Here is a 20,572-nt window from a genome sequence, read left to right on the forward strand (position 1 = left end):
GGGGGGGTGTGTGGGGGGGGGGGGGGGGGGGGGGGGGGGGGGGGGGGGGGGGGGGGGGGCAGGACTGACAATCAGCTGATTGTTGGTCCCAGCACCACTGTAAAAATTACTATCAACTGGTCAGAAAATGTTCTAATGTGAATATTGCATGGATTTAACACACAGTAAGTGTCCCATGAAACAAGACCCCAAGTGTGTATGTTCTGTCCTATCAATTTCAGGGGAGCCGTTCTCTGCTCATAGTGGTCTGAAGTAAAACAGATCAGCATAGCATCAGGGGGAAAAATGGAATAGAAGATCCTACCAGAGCCCCCACGTGGTAAACAGTTCTTCATTACAGAATCTTATAGTTTTGCCATTTACGTTAAATAGATAAACTCAGTTACTAATAAAAATAATGCCTTTTGATCACCAAATGACAGAGTCCTGGGGTAGGAGGGTGGGTGGAGGCCAGGGAGTAAAATCAAAGCTGCATTTTTAAGTCTAACAATCAGTAACTAGCTTTCAGCTGATGCAGTGTGGCTGGATTTCATTAAATGGAAAAATAGAGAAATAAAGGGAATACTTTTCTTCTAGGATTTTTTGTCAATAATTGAGTTTTCAAATGTTACAGTCTTCTTATGATGAGAAGGATATCATTTTACTAGTCATTTTATTATGCTTCAGTCATTTTAAGACTTACATTTAATGCAAAGCAGAAAGCTCAGAAATCTTGGGAAACATTTTTTCATTATTTATAAATAAGGCACAAAACCCTACATTGACTTTTGTGTAAAATACCTGCTGAGTTTGCAATTACATCAGCTAGGACATTTTCTACTTTAACATATTTCCAAATTGTTAACATACTGAAGTATTTAAAATATATGCATGTATATACCGCAGAATATTGAAAAAGAATCTGTTTCTTCTGGGTTCTGTTTATAAAGTTTATGTATTTAAGACCAATTCTCAGTTACCAACAGAGAGGCATGCTCATTTATGAAATGACATTCATACATTACTATTTATTTTTACACATATGCCATTATCTTAAAGACTTAAAATAATAATTTGTTCGGATGAAGGCCCCAAAAGCCAAGCTAGCTACATACAGCAGTACTGAAATGTATCTTTTTCTGAAGTGGAGGCAGGAATCAGCTGACAAACATCTGGGAGAAAGTCCACCAATGTCAGCTCCTTCAAACTCCTACTCTTATGGCAAAGTGCTAGGGAGTCTTTCAGTATTAATACAGAGCAGAAGGCACATTGGTAACTAAATGGAATAAAAGACTGAAACGGAAATTGCTGGCTTCTGGGGAATCCAAAGACTTCTCAACCTGAAGCTTTTCCCACTAAATTGTTTATCTGAGCTAAAAGTAGTCTTGAAATGAACTTGGAAGTCTACTTTACCTTGGATTCCAAATAAATGTTGGCTAAAGACATCTTGGAAATCTTATACAAACAGACAGAGAGTGAAATGGCACACAACACAAACAGCGTGTCGTTAATTGCCACACGGACTGAGACGATGACTTTCCTCTCCGAATTCTCCGTTCTCACCAACACAGCGCACGTTAGATTCACCAAGAGGAAGAGGAGACTGATGAAGAGAGAAACCAGATAGAGAGGCAACCTGTGGAGAGGAGAACAGGGTTTGAGAACTATCATTTAGCAAGTGTCAGCAGTGCATCTGAGGCCGTGTTCAGAACAAAGGAAGACGCAGTCTCTCCATCAAGTCTGTCACAGGTGACAGAGACCAGCTGCATAAATGCTCTATATGGCCTGGAGATAGGGTGGCCATCATAGAGGACATTCTGGTTTTCTGTTACTCTGTCCTCTATTGATACGAAAACTGACACCTTTATGTCCTCTGTTTGTCTCTTCAAAAGAGGACATAAAGGCCCCTGGTTTCGTAACAATATAGGACAGAGGACAACCAGACTGTCCTCTATAATGGCCACCCTACCTGGAGGATGGCTATGGTTCAGTTCACAACTTTCTTAACCCTACAACAGGAAAGAACCCCCTGTGCATTATTTGTAAGGAGTGACATGGAAGACTGAGCATCTTAACACACTCATGAGAAAAGCGTGTGACAAATGTAGTGCATGTGCGCCTTCTAAACCCATTTAAAACAAACACATAGTTGCCTGTGCTCTGCACAGCAAACAGGCCCCCCACGCCTCTGACCAACAGCCAGCTCTGAATAATGCAGACAGTTCTAGGCCTTGGTCTTGTACCTAGTCACTGCCATGAGGATTACCCCTGGCTACTGGTTTGTCACATGCTTTTTATATCCAATTAGGCAGCACTCATTATATTCTGAAAAACACTTGACAGTTCGTTTCCACCTCCTTTTCTCTTCCCCAAAGAACTTAGTCACTTGCAAGTTCTTGGAGGGAATGTTCAGAATTTGAGATGTAAAAACTCATTCCTGGATTGGCACCTGGCAGGCATGCACTAGGAACATGGCAGTACGTACCTATGCTGCCTCAACAGCAGAGGAGAGACAGAAATGTGACTCAACTGCCCTCTCTGCCTCATCTGTGTGGGGGCCGTGGGTAGTTGTAGCTTACTAGTAGCTGAGCTCCACCCTGTCTTTGTTCCACCTCCTGTAATGTTACCTGTTGTATAGGTACCACATGCCGAGGAGTTAAATGGCTCCTTATGCTGCTTTGTTCCCATGTGGAACAGTACAGCCAAGGCCAAGATCTGGCTCCATAAATAAGCAATAAGACCCAGCCTTATTGCTTGGTTGTTTCATCATCACAGCTGATTGAAGCTCCATCTGATAAAGTTTACAAAACAAAGTCAATGGGGAAAGGGCATGGAGCCATGACCCTCCCGGTCTGCTGGAAGTCTGAATTTGGATTTGGGTTGTAATAAACATCCAGGTTATCTTTTGGGAAATCAAAGTTCACCTTAAAAAAATGTTTACCAGTCTACACAGCAGTGAAAAATATTACCAGCCTTTACCCCAAGTGTATATTTTATGACTCATACTGTAAACTGAGAGTGCTGTTAGCTCATTTTCAAGAGCAATGAGGCCTCCCTTTGTTGGTAACTGGAAAAGAAAGGGTGCTTGCCCCCTTATCTCTGGTGTAACCCTTTTATTATGGGACAGTGGGAACTGAAGAAAAAAAAATCCTTTGTGCATATGCTTTGTGTGTATGATTCAACCCTAGTCTTTCTGGTTACGTCAAACAGTGACTATCTCTTCCTCAAAGATGATGGAAATTATCCCTCAGAAGGAAGTTGGTGCTCACTATAATTCTGTAAGGAGAGGACATTTTCATCTGTGCGGTTTATGGGCGACAGAAGGTGTAAGGGTAAGATGTTCTGAGGCAGCTGCTTCACGCCCCTGCTATCATGTCAAAGGGCATCATGGTCTGACAGCTTCTACCTTTCCCACAGACTGACTGATAGCTGCAAAGAATTAGGCTCCTTGTCCTAGTATTGTAATATTGTGTCTTATATTTTGCTAATTTCCCAAGAGGCTTTAATGGATATTTCTCTCTTTTCCTCCCCTCGCACTGCTCACTTCATGACCCGTAACATGCAGTATTCTGCTCTCCTATCTCAGCTTAGAAAAGCACTCTCATCAGGGCTCAGGTTGGAAGAGAGAGGTATGGATTGTCTTTTAAGCTCTGCCCACTTGAGAACCCATTTATGGTATCATGATCATGCAGTCCCAGGTCTCTAAGACTAACTCATTCAGCATGGGTCACATGCTGTAGTGAGACTTGTAGATCCTGCTTGATACCTTGATCTTGGCTCCCTGAAGTGGCTCAGATGTTGTACTGGGCTCTGTTAAATCTCCTTCTCAATTAGGGGCAGAAAGAAAGTGTTGGTGTATTCCCAAACACTGGGAATGGAGGTGGGTGGATATGGAAAGGCACATGGCCCCTCAGATTTCTGCACCAATAGTGGGGCACGGGGCACAGGGCTGTAGCCTGGCCAGAGCCAGACCCAGCAGCAGTGGGGATCGTGGTGGCAGCACGATTTCTGCCCCAACAGCCAGACCCAATGCCCACATCAGTGGGCTTGGCGGCATGGACTTGTGTCCCCCAACCTTGGTGACGACACAGAGTTGTGCCCCCCTCCAATGTCAGCACTTATACATTGCCTATATTCCTCAGTCAATATGCTCCTGGTACCAAGATGAGTAGTCATATTAAGTAGATTGTGCAGCAATTTGTAATATGATCTTGCCTCTCCTTTCTTAATTTAAGCAAAGAAATAGATAATTGCTTTAGCAGTTTGTCACTGGCCATCTGAATTATACATATAAATGCATAGGGGGGGCCTCACAGCTCAAAGCTATTGTTTCAGGTTCTGCCACTGGAGAGAGGTAGTCGTTACCTTTAGTTTATGTTTGTGGAGCAATCCCAGCAACCATAACAGCTACAGATGTGCCATTTTAAAAATGAAAACTTCTCTGGACAGTAAGAAGACAGCATAGAGGTGTTACCCCATCCTACTGCTGCACACAAGTCCAGTCCAACCCCTGATTCCCATGGCTAATCCTACATTCAGATTGCAAGATAAAGCAGAAATTCCATAAGCAACATGACTATGACTGTCTTCCATTCACATGCACAATTGCAGGACCTTTTATGAATTATTCAGCAATTGAATTGAATGAAGTACCCTGTGACCTAGAATCCACTCCTTGTATACTACTGTCTGTACCCCTCTTCCTGAATGCTGTGCTTGGATAGCACGTGGAAAGACCTATGCAAGATTTGCTGTGGCTATGCTTCAAGAGGTATGTGCAGATGTTTTCTGCTGCTTCTCTTTCCATTAAGGGAAACTTCCGTTAACTTTTGGTTGGAGCCTTGGAGCAAGTTTGGCAAAACCCCATGGTTTCCCTGCTTTAAAGGGGAAATCATAGCAAACTATCAAATTTCATGTGAGGCTTCCACCAGAAACCATAAATTAGCTGAGGCTTTCTTGCAGCTCAGTCTTAGCTCACAGCGAACTGAGGTTGGCCCAAGCACCATGATTATAATAAAATCCTAAGCTTGGTTTGGCTGTTCCATTATCAGCCTATTCTGGCACAGACCTACCAGTCAATCCATTTGCCATGGTGAGTAATTCTATTAGTGCGTCAAGGAATGCTTTCTTTAGATTTATGATCTCTGAAGGGAAGGAATAATTGACTTTTTCAATATCTTGAAACTCTATAAGTTCTTGACCTATGTAAACCCAGGGTCACTCCTCACTCTTACCATTGCCCGTTTACAAAGTTGTTATCTATTGTATATCACATCTGGGTTACTTGTAGCTTTATAAAATATTACGGCCACGTCCAGACAAGCAAGCATGTGCCTGTTGCAGCGTCTCAAAGCAGCTTCAGATGCCGCAAGAGGCACACTGGGAATAAAAAACATTTCCCCGCACTACATATTTGTACTGTGGGCACTAATTTTGATACCAGAAAATCCTGGTATCAAAAAAACAAACAAACAAACCCACACTGGGAAAAAGTGGCAAAGGGCACACTCTAGGAGGCAACTGGAGGATGGGTCCTCCAAAGAAATGCTATGGCACCTGGCCAAAGCATCTCTTTACCTGCCCCCTTCCCCTGCTGCTCTAGCAGCAGCAGCCATCACGGCGCTCATGCCCACTCCTGGCAGGGACCTCCAGAGGCACGGGGCCGCCTCATGGTGCCAGCCTGGTCCGACAGCATGTGTGGCACATGGAGGTAGGACCTGGCTGGAACTGAGGGCACGCGGCTTCTGCCTGCAGTACCAGAAGCTACAGGTGACAGCAGGAGCCAGCCCAGTTCTGTTCGAGGTTGCGTGGGCTGGGCCAGGGTGACCCCATGTACAGCCACCAGTCTGAGGTGTGCCCACACCCCTGGGGGTCTCTGCCAGGAACAGGAATGAGTGCTCCAGCGGCTGCTGCTGCAGGGGGGCTGTGGGCTGTGCAAGGGCAGGCAGGAGACCCATTCTCTCTTGAGTAGTTCCCCCTCATCCCCACACAGTCCCCCCACACCCATAAACTCCCCCATGATCCACCCACTAACCCCACACCACCCCAAACCCCTGCACAATCCCCACACCACCCTCACAAACCCTACACCCATGCCTACACCACTTCCCCCCAAAACTTGACATCCCCTCCCACACATCTCACATCCTGTGTGCCCAGCTGCCAGACAAAACAGGACCTGCTGGCAGGAGCTGTGGCTGCAGCAGCAACTGCCACACTGCAGCCCTGCCCTGTGCCCACTCTGGTGCTGGAACATGGGGCCCTGACCTGTGGGGGCTCCTGGTCCCAGGAAGCACTTGGGGGTGTGATGGACAGGGGGAGGGGTGGAGGTGGCAGCAGAGGTGTGTGTGAGAGAGGGAGAGAAATGGGGGTCAGGGTTGGGGACAGCTCCAGATAGGAGAGGCTGCCAGAGCTGGGCTTAGAGCCCCCTGCCCACCTAGAGCAGCCTGTGCAGGAAGAGGCCAGCCTGGAAGGGAAGAGGCTTGTCCAGCCTGGTCCCTGAACTCAGTCGTGGGTTTCCCAGGAATGACATGGGGATTGCTGGGGATTGGGCACAGGCATGGGGAGCAAAACAGCAAGGGCTGGCACTGCTCAGGGCCACAAAGCAGCAGGTGGTACAGCTGCAGCTGGACTCATCCTGGTGTTGGGACGGAGCTGTGGCCGGGAGGGAGCTAGTGGAGGCAGGCAGGGGTTGTCGGTCAGGAGTGAGGGGCACTGGTTGGGAATGTGGGGCTGTGGGTTGGGAGTGAGAGGCAAGGGCAGGGGCAGGGCACTGGCATCGCAGAGCAGCTCAGCACCCCACATCCTGGTGAGCCAAGGAGGCAGAGACACTGGTAGGCCTCTGAATTGCTTTAAACTTGTAAATATATCAATAAAATATTGCTGAACTTATCTCTCTATATATAGTAGCGTTTCATTTTAATTGTGGAAGAATGCAGATTTGGGGTATTTTAATGAGAGAATTTGGGTTTTTTATCATAGAATCTGCCATTTTAAAACAGGGAATACCAGGATCCCTGAGGGTGAGGCAAGTGGCAGGACCCGGGCAGAGGAGCCTGCCCAGGGACCTAGCACCAGGGACCCAGCTGGAGGGCAGATGAGGTGGCTGACCTCCTAGCCATTTGGAGCCAGAAGGACATGCTTTGACAGTTCAAAGTGGACTACTGCAAGGAGCACAACTTCTGGGTGATAGCTGACCAGATGGCAGAGCGGGGCACTTGAAGGACAACTGTGTGGCCTGAAGGCCAACTGTGGAGCCACAGCCCATTGGCAGCTGGCCTAGAGGGGCAGGCGGCTCTGCTGCAGTGCCTGTACCAGAGCCCAGGTGGTCATACCGTCCCTTTCTGGGTCTGGCAGGCATGCAGCCATGGGGTCACAAGTCCAAGGGGGAAGATGCTGTTGCATGTGGCAGCAGGTTACAGCCAGGCAGCAGCCCCCACTACCAGACTGCTGCAGTGGGTAGAGGGTACAGGGGCCACTCTAGGTTAGGGCTGCTTCAGCAGTCCAGCTGGCACAAGGGATAGTGCCCCAGATACCAGCTGGCCAGGTGTCAGAAGCTCCTGAGGGCAAGTAGCCCTGAGCTACTCCTCAAGGCAGCTTGTTATACTACTGGGGCCAGCACGGGTCCTGGCCCCAGCCTCTAGCTCCCCCTGGCTGAAGGTCTGGGAGGAGATGAGCAGTGTCACACATTCACACACAGATTCACAGAAGTTTAGGACTGGAAAGGACCTTGTGAGCTCATCAGGTCCAGCCCCCCTGCTCTGGGCAGGAAAGACTGCTGTGGTCAAACAAGCCCAGCAAGGTGTGCGTGGTCAGTTTGCCCCAAGTGGTACAATTTGCCCCTCACCAAACTACATGTTCAGGCATGTGTCCTGGTGCACAAATCTCTGGCACAAATTTGTGCCACTGCTATTTGAGTTCCTACAATCGCACATGCCTGCATGTGTGGATGCACCCTACACATTCAAAACTAAGGAAAAATATAATTCAGATAACTACTATAGGCCCTCCAGTGTAGACACAGTTATACTACTATAATGTAGTTATACCAGTAGAACGATCAGTTTATGGGAAGGGGAATAAGTTACATGGGTACAAGGATTTATACCAATATATCTGCATCCACACTAGGAGTTGCACCAGTTTATCAGAAAAAAGTCACACCTTTAACCAATACAGTTTTGCAAGTACAAGATCTCTGCATATGGCAGGCTTATGAGTTCTATGTGTTTTGAATATAAGAAGAAAAGATGTAGCACATACGTGAACTGACAGTATGTGCATTAGAAACTTTCAGACAGCTACCATGCCATGCAGAATGGAGGCTCTCAACGAACCACATGCTGGGTGCAGATGCACTCGTTCCATTTACACTGTTCATATATCACAAGTGCTCTTTGTTTAAATAAATTTCTCTTCAAGCACTTTGTAATAGAAAACATTGCAGTTTCTACCAGTAGTGGTGAATGATCCAAATTCAAAGCTGCTGTTTTTCATTGCTCAGCTCTCTACAGCTGTGTCTCCGCTTCCCTAGCTCCATCTTCTCACTTGCTTTCTCCTGTTCTCCAGGTTTCATGCAAATCTCTCTGCCTGTCACACGTTTCTTAAACCTCTGTTTACATTTTTACACCAGCTGCTGTCTCCCATAGATGCTCTCTTTTTATCATTCAACCATCTTCTCACATTCTACCTGTTTCACACACTATTTAGCCAAGAATCCCAGTATGGTTCTCTCCATTTGCCTTCCAGCCAATCATTTTGCTGCAATTCTAGGAAACACGACAGGGCATTTGTACACCTGCTCTGGGTGTGAGGGATGCTTTAATTAGAGTGGCTACAAGAGCTGCTCTAATTAAAGTGCTCAGAGCATCTCGTGTATTAGCGTGCCCTGCACTTAAAAATGGTGGTGGTGGGGGGAGTGCTTTAACTAAAGCTCGTTGAATGAGCTTTAGTTAAAGTGGCCCTGCTGCCATTTTTAAGCACAGGGATGCTGATACATGAGACGCTGGAGTCATCTGGAGCATGGTAATTACCATGTCCCAGCAGACTTGAATAACTGAGTCTGCTCTGACACACTGTAATTACAGTGCCTTGGAGCAGCCTCGCTGCTTGTGTATAGGCACCCACAGCTCCTAAATTCCTGTTCTTGAATACTAACTGTTGAGCTAAATTGATACGAGCTCTCCACAACAGCAACACTTCAGTTGTTGGTACAACATCATGCTCTACTGAATGGTAAGGATGTGGAAGGCCAAGTAACCATATTCCAAATTATGCCACTTTCCTGGTTTGAGTCATAACATTGAGGTTATGTTTGTGGCTCACACTTTCTGTTTCCACAGGACTCAGCATACTGGCCTCTGCTCCCTGAGGAGGCCTGTGGGTGCTCTTGCAAGACTAATTAACTAATTAATTCCTCTCCTACCTTCTTGGACACCTAGCATTGCCTTTTAATAAACCACAAATTATTCTTTACAATCCCTCCTTCTCAGACAAGACAGTAACCAAACTTCTTGGGTTGAACACAAAACCAGCACAGGTCCACCTCTAGAAATCAACTCAGCTCTCCAGCCAGGTTCCAGATCTGCCTCAAGACACAGACAATCTCTCTCCTTTCCAACTGGACACAACAGGTCCCCAACAATCTCCAAGCAAAGACTTGAAGCCATCAAATAGACACACCTGCAAGTGACTGTTCAGCTCATCTTGCACTTAATACTTTAACACACGTGACAAATTTGTCTTGTGTCCCAGGCTAGATATCAGGCTCCTTGTGGGCCAGATCAAGCCCAGGGCATGAGGAAGCAACAGTGGCGGCAGCTCCAGCTCTGGCTCTGACCCCAGAACATGTGGTGGTGGTGGCTCCAGCTACAACCCACACTACACATTGGCAGAAACTCTGGCTTTGCATCAAGGCATGGTGCTAAGGGCCGGCAGCTGGAGAGGTAGGGCCTCAGCAGCACAGACAGGGAAAGTAGCTGGAGGGCGAGTGGACCTGTTAGCCCTTGCTCAGCCTTCTGCTGCCAATTGCTATGTTTATTGGGGCCCTCAGGCCCTGGATTCTGTGGCAGACCACTCCTCTGGGGTACATCAGTAGTCCAGCAGGCCACATAGAGTGGCCCTGTGGACCAGAACTGGCCACCAGGCTCATGTTTTGTAACCCCACTTTAACATATTCAGATATATAAAAATGCAGCTGTTAAATTTGGGGAAGTGACATCCATTTTTAAATTTCACAGTGGGCATCCAAACCATCCTTAATAATAATAAAGCATTTGTAGACAGGAGACTATAAGGACATGTTTACTAATAATACAACGATTCTTATAATACATGGGCATTTTATTTGCTACAAAAAAGGTTTGCATGATTCTTACCGGTATTTAAGTAGTTCTGGAGAGTATTTTGATTTAGCTTTAAAAATAACCTGCAAAAATGGAAGAAAAAATGGCATTATATGTACAGCAAATGCAAATAAAGAACTATACCAGTAATATGACACCTCACACAGACTGGGTTTCATAAAATATTTTTTGCACATTTGGTTACAACTTTTACTGTCAAAACACAGTGATATTGATATATTTGCCCAGTAAATATTTACACTCCAAATTAAAATAATTATCCTGGCACAACTTCCTAGCATAGCCTAGCTTTAGTTGACACACTGAGCCTGATTCTCATTCACATGAAGGCCTTTTTACACTACTCTGGCTTAGGGTAAAATCGCTCAAATGTGTGTAGAAGGCTTGGTTGATTTACACTTTATGCACTAACTGAATCAGAGATGCATAAGCTTTCATAAGTAGCCGCTTATTTCATCAGCCATTATGAAGGACCTATAGAAAGTGGAGCTTCTAAATAAAGCAATGATTAGACTATAAACAGTAGAAAAAAAGAGGGGGCACTGCTGGGAGAGGCAAGGTAGGTAGGAGGGAAAAAACAAAGCAGTTAACCCACTCAGGGGCATAGGAGTGTTAAAAGATAATCCCAGTAATTGGATAGGAATCTGTAATTTGGTGTATAAATGTTTACATTCCAAGTTAGGGCACCTTTACTTTGCCAGAGCAGCCTCAGTGAGAAAGAGGTTGATGATGTTACACTGAAGCGCATCCTGTCTTCTCTGGCTAAGGCAGGGTAGCTATCTTGTTGTACAATCTGAGTGGATACAAGGCACTGTAGTTATTAACCACAATGTAACTAGATATGAGGTTATAGTGTTGACCTTGTCTAACTGTATCCGAGTTAAAACTACCTTGATCTTGTCACCACTGGCATTTTAGAGTGCAATAGCTAACACAGCAGTTTTCTGACTGTAAAAAATAAAAATGAAAAGAAATCATGATGATCCAAAATGGTAGGGAAGCACCATTAGTAATTCAGGGGTTAAAATAATTTCTAAATATGTGCAGTTTGTAAGCATCTGTTTCAACTCAACTTTTTTTGCCAAGGACTTAAAAGAAATAGACTTCAAATACAAAATCAATCAGATTTCAAAAAAATAGAAATCAAATTGACATTATTTTTGTACTTTTAAAATAACCTTTAGTGATACTTCATGTTCCACTGTGGTTGGTGCCTTTTAGAACCATTTTCCTGTCTACTGATCTTTTCTGTTCCTTTTCACTAGGTTTGTTCTTTCATGCTTTTTAAATGTAGCTGAAATAATATTTGCTATTTTCAGCTATTCATGATCTACAGCTGCCTTATCACGGAAAATATCTTGACTCACGCACTAAGCTCCTCAGCTGTAGAGAAGGGTGCTTGTTAGGTAGAACCAGAAAAAGCAGCTTTGCTTCAGAAACAAAAGCAGTTTAAAACCTGGAAAAGCTAGAAAAATCTCTGCAGCAGCTTCAAATGTTTTTAAGGTAGATCAAAGTGGGGCACTATAAAGTCCGGCAGGACCCTCTATATTCCATTCTCTAGGCACCTACTATAACAAATCCTCAAAGGACTTCAAGTGGAATCAAAATGGTCTGTCTGAGTCCTTTGGTCTGGTGTAGCTAAGGCAGAGTGGCTTCTATAGTCAATGCCACACAAGGGAGTAATATAGCCAGCATCACACTGAAGTGCCTCTAGCCAGGTACCCATTTTCAGCTGGGTCAACTAGGGACAACCTTTGGCACAAGTCTGGAGCTGTAGCAAGACATCTTAAACAGTCTGCTGCCACATCTTCCACAGGACTTCTGACATGATTTCATTTTTCTTGCTGCTCAAAGGAAATACATTAAATAATTATGGCTGTTTTTGCTTCTCTGGGATGTATGAAGAAAGCCTGACAATTTGGGCACTGCAGGCATGGGGGCAGTAAATTTCAGGGCATACTTTCTGCACTAAAAATTCAGGTTTTGTCTGTCCTGTTTATTGTGGAAGATGCTGTTTACAACCGAAGAACAGGATCACAGCCTTGCCGATACCAAGGAAGTGATTCTTGATGGTGGACTGAAGATTTTGCAAGCCTTAGAGTAGCATTCACTTACACAAATAGTGCTGTTAGTTTCAATATGACTGTTTCCAGGAGCAAAATACTGCTTAACATAAAAGCATAAAAGCACCATACCATTTACAGTGCAACACAAGTCAAATTGCTACAAAATCCAGGAGCATTGTTGCAAAAGCTGGAATACAGTAATGTAACTGAGGGGGGCAAGCAGGGCTCTAGCCCCAAGGGCCAACTTGTGGCAACACAAAAATAGCAGCTGTCACCCCTGCTTTGCCAGCTACCACAGCACTACCAGCAACCCAGCAGTGGCTGTGCTCCATGCATGGCCATCGCCCAGGGCACAAACCGCCCAGTTGTACTTCTGCTTGAGAGCCATCTTCTGTCACCCTTCTTCTTGAGAGAAAGAGAGAGAGAGAGAGCGATGACGCACTGGTATAAAAGGAGGGATGCAGAACTACCCTGATCAGCCTTTTTTACCCTAGGGAAAAATAGATGTGGAATTTATAAGAGAAACTACAGGGCCTCAGGTTTAGATGAGAGAGTGCTAAAATGGTAGAGCTGCACCAGTGAAAATTATACTTCTGAATTTTATAAGAGCAAATGAAACCAATGGGAGCATCTACATATGCTATTACTGTACATGAATAAACTTCAGAGCTTATAGAGTTAGAGTTTATTGCTCCTGGGCATACTATTTAAATGTGTGCCCAGGAGCAATAAACTCCGGAGCAATAAGCACCAGAGTTTATTCATGCACAGCACATGGAGCCAGGTCGGAGCAGTCCCAGATGGCAGGATGCCCCTGCCAGCCCACAGCTGCTCCCCCTGGTTCAACATGCTGCAGAGGGGATGGCTGGCTGGCTGGGGCACTAGGGTGATCCACCATGGAGCTAACTGGCAGGCAGCCCCTCCACTGAAGCACCCTCATGCCTCAGCCAGCCCCACCAGCATTTATATGTGCACTGCTGTGGAGTTTTTTGCAGAAGGATAGTACTTGTATTTGTGGAGTAAATTAGTTTATTCAGCCTAATAGGGGTTCATGTATAGATGCCAAGATGTTTACTGTGCAGCTAATTAGTCAACAGTGCAGTAAACCTCTTGTGCAAATGAACCCATTGAATGGGGAAGTAAGCTTTGTTTCCCAAATTTCAAAACTGTGGCTCTATTTACAATAAGGAGACATGTAACTGCTTTACTGTATTGGTGCATCTCCAAGAATGCTATGAATAAAGGGCAATCAGGACACATAGTAGAGATGATATCTTTTATTAGATCAACAAGATTTTTGCAAAAAAATGTCTTTACTTGCAAATGAATAAAGATAGCTCTTGTGTAGACTTTATTACTGTCACATCACCAGGCAAAAATCAGACAGCTAGATCCTGCCACTCTTACTCACACTGGAAGTGCCTCATCCCATGCGCAGCTCCACACTCATTGACGCAGCTAATCACAGATTGAGCAACTCATCAGTGTTAGTAAAGAGCTTAGACTCTGGACCTTATCAATTTGTTGAGTGTAGTGCAAGCGAAGCTAGGGCAATTTTACTATCAAGTCATAGCAATGGGGTCAGGAAAAGCACCCAAGCCCTGCCTATACCAGCAATTTAGCGCATGTGCAGTACTACTTTTTCTAGTGTAGACATCACATCAGGTGTAATGGGCAGAGATTGTCTTATGCTTCTTCACCTCTATTTTCACTCCTGTGGAGCACTGAGTACATTTAAAGCACCCTTCAATTTAATAATAAGCACAGGATAAAACTGCTTTAGCACTGCATGTCGATACTTTAGTCAAACCTGCCTTCTGGGCCTCAATAACTATTATATCATAAAATTCCATTTACAGTAATAAATATTTCCATCCATTTTCCCTCCAAGTTATAGCACAGGAAACATTGCATTAGGTTTCTCTCTGCCCTTTGCTTGTCTGCTTCTGCTTCTTGTTGGCGGCTATGACTCCTTAGAAGCAATGTGAGGAACAGCAATCTTCCTTGTCAGGGTGTCATAGTTAGGACCTAGGTCTGGGTCCATTGGGCAGCCCTCCCCTGGCTGGGAGCCTTGCCCCTTCAAACTTCTCCCAGAACTTAAAGACCTTCTAGTCCTCTAACCCAACCCCCTCTGCCCTAAGCTGTGTCCCTCACACAACCTCCATACATACCCCAAGTCACTTTAAAGTCTGAAAAGTAAGAAAGCAAGATGAAACACGTCAGCTCCTCTTGGCTTCCCCTTCCCCCCTCTACTCCCTCTTAAGCATCTGGCCTTCCTTTCTAAATCCAGACTTTGGCGGTTTTTAGGCCTTCACACCTGCCTCGAAAAACCTCAGGACTTTTCTCAGTTCAACCTTGATAGTGCCACTGAACACCAATCAGTGGGAGAAGAGAAATGTCCAGGCAGGAAATGTGTAACAGAGCATTTGAATTCCAAACCAACCACTAGCTGCATTCAAGTAAAGCAGAAGTATGTAATTTGTTGATTTGCAATTTTGTAATAGCCCAGAGAAACTTATGGAGAAGGGGGGGAAGTTGCAAGTGTGAGACTGAGAGAATTCCAGGCTTTTGAAGCTATCCTTTGTAGGCATACAAGTACGTCACAGTATATTATCTGATGAGTGAAGGGGGTGGCTTTTGCTTATAGTGCATAATTATTTGCAAGTGTTCAGCTATTGTTTTACAATAACAATCCTACTATCTGTTTTTACACTAACCTGAGACCTATTTTCATGACTTTACATGCAAAGGAAACTTTAGCCTGAAGGAATGAGTAGATTATTTTCTATATGAGCTAAACATATAGACATGGACAATGAATAACAAAATGATCTCTATCTCCTTCCTGATTGAAAAAAATGTACCTCTCCTGCAATTAAGCTTTCTGATGAGAGGAGTTAATTGTGAATGCATAAGTTTTCTCTAGCATCTTTTATGATGTACCATCTCTTGGTAATCAAAAAACATAGTACAGATCATTTGGTATGTACATTCGCAACCTGCAGGCGTAGCTCAAGCCAGAGGACCTCAAGAAACAATCTCAGTCTGAAACCCATCTCCTTGCAACTGCTTCTCCCATTGTTCCATTAGATTTGGTGCGTTGTAGCCACGAGCGTGCAGGAAACTTTCGGGAGGCATGGATGTTGTGTGGCATCTTTTACTGGGCAAACTGTATAGTTGGGAGACCTGTTAGACATCCTTTCAAGCACCAAGTGCCAATCCTTTGCTCACTGTGCTGAGGATTTAACATCCTCCCCAGGGCAGATAACTCTCAGGGTTGGGGAAAACCACTCCTGCCTTGGGTTTAGTATGTCTTTTTGATCTTGCTGCACAAAACATATGGTTCACACTTGGATCCTTGTTGCTCAGGGGTATGTGGTCAATAGTTGCTGCTAACTTCCTGTCAAGTTCAAAGGCACAAACTGCCCTAAGCATTTGCCAGTTAAATCAGTTTTGTCATTCAGCCGAGATCATTTGCACAGGCTTAGGGGACAATGCCTTCTTTCTGTTCTGTTGCTTAAAATGAATATGTGTATATTTAGCAGTTTAATAAGTCATACATTTATTTAAGAAATAAATATGTATATATTTATCAGCTTCCAAGCTCTATAAAGTATGGGAAGTGGCAGAGCGATGGACTTGAGACCCAGCATGTCCCTTTGCCAGTGATAGATAATGTCTTTTTTTCTCACTAAGTATCAGTTAACTAGTCTGACTTTTATATAGTGAGAGACAGGCTGCAAACTGCTTTTTTTGCCCTTTTGAGAAAGGAAAGAGGTTAAAAGTTGCCTTAGAACAGGTCTGTGGGGTTATAAGTTATGACTGAAAACACATTCTCTCTCCCCACCCCTTTCACACAAGCTTTTGCTTGCCTGCTGTGGCTAGGTAGGTGTGCATAAAAAGATAGTCTCAATAGCAGACTGAATTACAAGCCAAGTCACCTCCTGGCTGGTTGGAAGCAAAGAATACCTAGTAGTGTGTACATACATTTGTTTCATGTATTATGTTATATTCTCATGAGGGCTGCACTTGTGTTTCCTAACTGTGTTTTAGCTGGGTTGAATATCTAAAGCTATTTTAAACAGAACTTTTCAGGGAGCAATCAGCACTGAAGCAAACAGCACTAATAATAATTTGCTCATCTATAACAACAGTCAGTCATGAGTCTAAAGTCCTTTGTTTATATGCTCTAAGTGTTTTGTCCCACTTCTACAGAGCTGCAGAGTTGATGCTCTAGAAAGGTTGTGATACGCAAAGGTGAAGCTGCAGAACTGGTATCAAGAACAGAATCTAAAAATCATAATGTAGATCTCCTCTACCTACCAGATCACGCTCCCTACCTAGCTGTACTAGCAGAGAGTAACATGAAAATACAAGTAAAATGAACATTTGAGTACATTCAGTTTAAATTCTCTGCCTTTCAGGTCTTTCTTTAGATGAAAGAAGTCAATTTTATCCATGATGCTAAGCCCTGAGTGCTGGCACTCTGCGTACAGAGTACATACTGTAATACACTCTCTATGCTCATTTAATCCTTAACTTCTCGGCAGAGCACCAAGATATAAAACTCTGCCTTCAGAGGACTTCAATGGGAGTTGTGCATTTATGTATGAAAGGAGAATTTTGCCCAAAGCTACCATTTAGTGCCAACTATTGTGATGACAAAAGCATTTGTGTGATATTGGACCATCACCAAATTCATTCATTACACAGTGGCCATGGAACAGGCTTGGATTGCTGTGGCTAGGTACAATCATTCAAAAAGCCCAAGGTGGAATCAATCAAAGTTATGTGGTTTTCGGTAAGCGCCATAGTTTAGATCAGTAGCAAACAGAGCATACATTTTACCTCTGGTGGGGGGTGGGGACGAGGGGCAAATCTTAGATTAGGTTCTGCCATTTTTAAACCAGGCTATGTGCGCCAAACTTCTGTTCTGAGTATAGACTGGTTTCCAATTACTTATACCAGTAAAAGTGTAATGTCTGTACCTGGCCTGTGAGCCTAAGTTGTATAGGGAGACCTACAGAGGAAAGGTTCCCTATATGTTTTGTCTGTGTTTATTTCAGGGTTTTTAACAGGAGTTTCACATATTGCCTTTAAAACCTAAACTGCGTTCTTATCCATAAGAACCATCCACGCTAGGAAAAAAACACCCTTCCTGATAAAGTTTTGAGGGAAAAATTCAGAGGAAGGTTAGGCTTAGGACATGGTGGCAGGAGAAAATATTGGGGGGGCTGGGGATGTAGGGGTGGTATAGGGTGGTGTGGGGCCACCCCTTTGTCCCACAGGGCCAATCTGGGGCCAGTGCGTGGCAGGGACATTGGGCGCAGTGCTGCGGTGGCACTGGATCAGTGGAGACACGTTTGGAGGGAGCTAAGGTCCATTATCCCCCGCCTTCCTCTGCCTATGACTGAGCCTTAGAAGATCTAGAGCAGGGGTAGGTAATTTTTTGGCCTGGAGGGCCACTAGTTTTGGTGAGCTGTTGTGGGCTGGGGGGAGGGGAGGGGCACCTGACCTGGCACAGCACAACGGGGAGGAGGCAGCAATTGATCCTATCCAGCTCCAGCCCTGTCTGCCCCATGCTCACCGTTGGGGTGCTGGATGGAGTGGGAGGGTGGGTGGAGTCTCCATGGAGACTGGCCTGGGATCCCCATGGGTAGGATGCGTTCAGCTGGGTGGATGGGATGGGATGGGGCTGCAGGTGGGCAGGGAGTGGCGTCTGGGAGTGGGACAGGCTGGCGAGGCCAGGATCATAGGGCAGTGACAGCGTGGGGCTAGGGCCCCAGGGCAGAGCTGCAATCTACTCCCCGCATGTCTCTGAAATGGTCACCAGTTCTGTGGGCAGGGATGTGCAGGGACCAGGTTGCACCTCTGCCTCAGGCCCGGGACCCACACTCTAACAGACCCATGATCCCAACCCTTGCCCCCACCCCCAGCTCCCTGCCCATCCCACTCCTGGATGCTGCTCCCCACCAGAGCATGGCCCCATCCCATCCGCCCAGACGAGCACACGCTCACTGCAGGTATTCTGGCCTGATCTCCATTGAGACCCTGCCCGCCCACCTGCTCCATCTGGCATCCCCAGCGGTGGATGTGGAGTGGCAGCTGGGCAGAGTGAGCCATCACTGGGGGTGCTGCCAGAAAGCTGAGTCTGTCCCCACTCCCCAACTCCCATTGTGCACCAGGGGGCACTGGGACCAACCACATGCACCACAGCCCAGGATGCCCACTGCTTCTGGGCCAGGCAGAGCCAAGGCACCCGCCATGGGCGAGCCAGAATGCCTTGGATCTAGAGTCTTAATCACAACTGTCATAAACTTCCTGTATCACCTTGGGCAAGTCACAGTCCCCCTTTGTCTCAGGATAGGTCTATATGCAAACTGTGGCATAATGTGGCATAAAGCTCACAGAGCACTGCACAGGCTAATTTAACCAGTTGCTATGGTGTGATTGCTTCCAGTACCTGAGCTCACTTGTTTACAGCTAGCCTGGGTATCTCTGCATTGCACTGCAGAGTGCAATGTACATACATCCTCAGTTCTCCATCTTTAAATGGGGTTTAATACTTCCCTTCTCCCCATTCCACAGCTATCTGTTTAGATTAGAAACCCTTTGAAACAGTGGTTATTTCTTTCCATGCACACAGCATAGTACTACAGAGGCCTAGACCCATCTGGAGTCTACAGGTTCTATTGTAATACAAATAATAAAAATCTAGGCCTGCAATAGGGATCGCATTAACAATTTGAGAGATTATACCTGAAGAGAAATAAAATCCAGTTTGGTTAGATTTACATTAGCACAGGGGAACCAATGTGAATAAGAGCTAAAATCTCTCTTCCTCTCTGTCCAACATATCCATAAGACACAATTCCAAGTCTCCACCGGGAGCAGGTCTGAGACACAGGAAACTTTACATTGTCTCTTTGAGGAACAAACCTGCATTTTAAATATCTACGTTAAAGTATGCCCAATGTCTCCAGTGCAGTTTTATTCAACCATCAGTTAAATGACACCTTTTACTAACCAACACATGTATTTTTTTATTTTGTTGGGACCTTGTAGGGCCAGTCCAGGCTATAGGTTTTGTTGTAACCGTTGTCACTTGTTCACCCTCCAAAAATCAAAGCTACAAATTAAGTATTTTCAATGTTCTGCTTTTGCCTCCCTGTATACATTAGGAAATGACATCTCTCCCATGAATCTTGAAAATAATAATAATAACAATAACAATAATAATAATAATAATGCTTTACAATTCTTCAGGATTTAAAATTGACCAAGGCACAGAAAGGTCCATTCCTTACCTGAGTGAAGTAAAGATTCATCAGTGTCAGTGTAAAAAACTGGAGGCAGACTGGGAAGCAATAGAGAAGCCAGAAGATGAAGGGACTGAAAGAATTTGCTGTGACAAAGTCTTTGAAGTAAAATGAAAAGAGCACAGTCCTGAGAGAGGCCCAAAAGAGGCACAGAAATAGGAATACGGTTTGGTAACTGAATCTCTTGTGCCTGTAGTGGAGGACCAGCCAGAGCTGGACGTAGACAAACACAAAGAGCAGTGAATAAAACACAGTATATACAATAGTCAGGCCCAGCTTCACGTATGGAGGGACAGCTGGCGTCAGGGTCGGTAGAAGGGTATCATTTTTCAGTGGGTCCCACTCAGAGGCCTCCATTTGAAATCAGCAATTGTCAGGATTACTTATTAAGTTTGGCTGCTGCTGTTGCTTTCACCTCCTCCTCCTCCTCCTTCTCCTCTCATCTTCCTGCAGCATAGGAATCAAGAAAATGAAAGAAAACAAGCTGCACTTCCTCTTTGGCAGCTCACTGACGGCTGGTAGCACATGATCACAATTCAGAATGATTCATTAGGACTGCCTTTGTCAGCATTTGGCAGGGAATGGCTGTGCAAACTGCTGGTTGCTGTTGTGGGTGGACAACCCCATCCTTTGGAAACAAAGAAACCCACCTCTTGCTTGAGTATTTTGTTTGGAAAAGGATTTGGCGATAAACTGATCTTGATCTATAGTGAGTTCAGTAATGCTGCTGTACTATATAGGAAGCTGCTATCTAAAGGATTTTTTCCCCACTGCAAGCCAGATCCTCCCTTTGTTTAGTTTTGTTTTAACAAGTAACTTATTTGACTGTATTTACCTGAGAATA

The 20,572-nt window shown here is 45.0% G+C and overlaps 1 protein-coding gene across 1 annotated transcript in view; it reads right to left on the reverse strand.

Moving 5' to 3' along the window:
• Window positions 1-20,217, reverse strand: part of GPR137B (G protein-coupled receptor 137B) — a 35,441-nt gene extending 15,224 nt beyond the window's left edge. The window contains exons 1-3 of the mRNA XM_019527381.1: window positions 19,717-20,217; window positions 10,356-10,405; window positions 1,393-1,615 (exon numbers count right to left, since the gene is read on the reverse strand). Of these exons, the coding sequence (XP_019382926.1) occupies window positions 1,393-1,615; window positions 10,356-10,405; window positions 19,717-20,085 (642 nt within the window). The 5' untranslated portion in view covers window positions 20,086-20,217. The remainder of the gene's footprint in view (window positions 1-1,392; window positions 1,616-10,355; window positions 10,406-19,716) is intronic.
• Between the last annotated feature and the right edge of the window lie 355 nt (window positions 20,218-20,572).

Source organism: Gavialis gangeticus, unplaced genomic scaffold, assembly GCF_001723915.1.
Source record: "Gavialis gangeticus isolate Ggan-Ray unplaced genomic scaffold, GavGan_comp1, whole genome shotgun sequence".
Lineage (NCBI taxonomy): Eukaryota > Metazoa > Chordata > Crocodylia > Gavialidae > Gavialis > Gavialis gangeticus.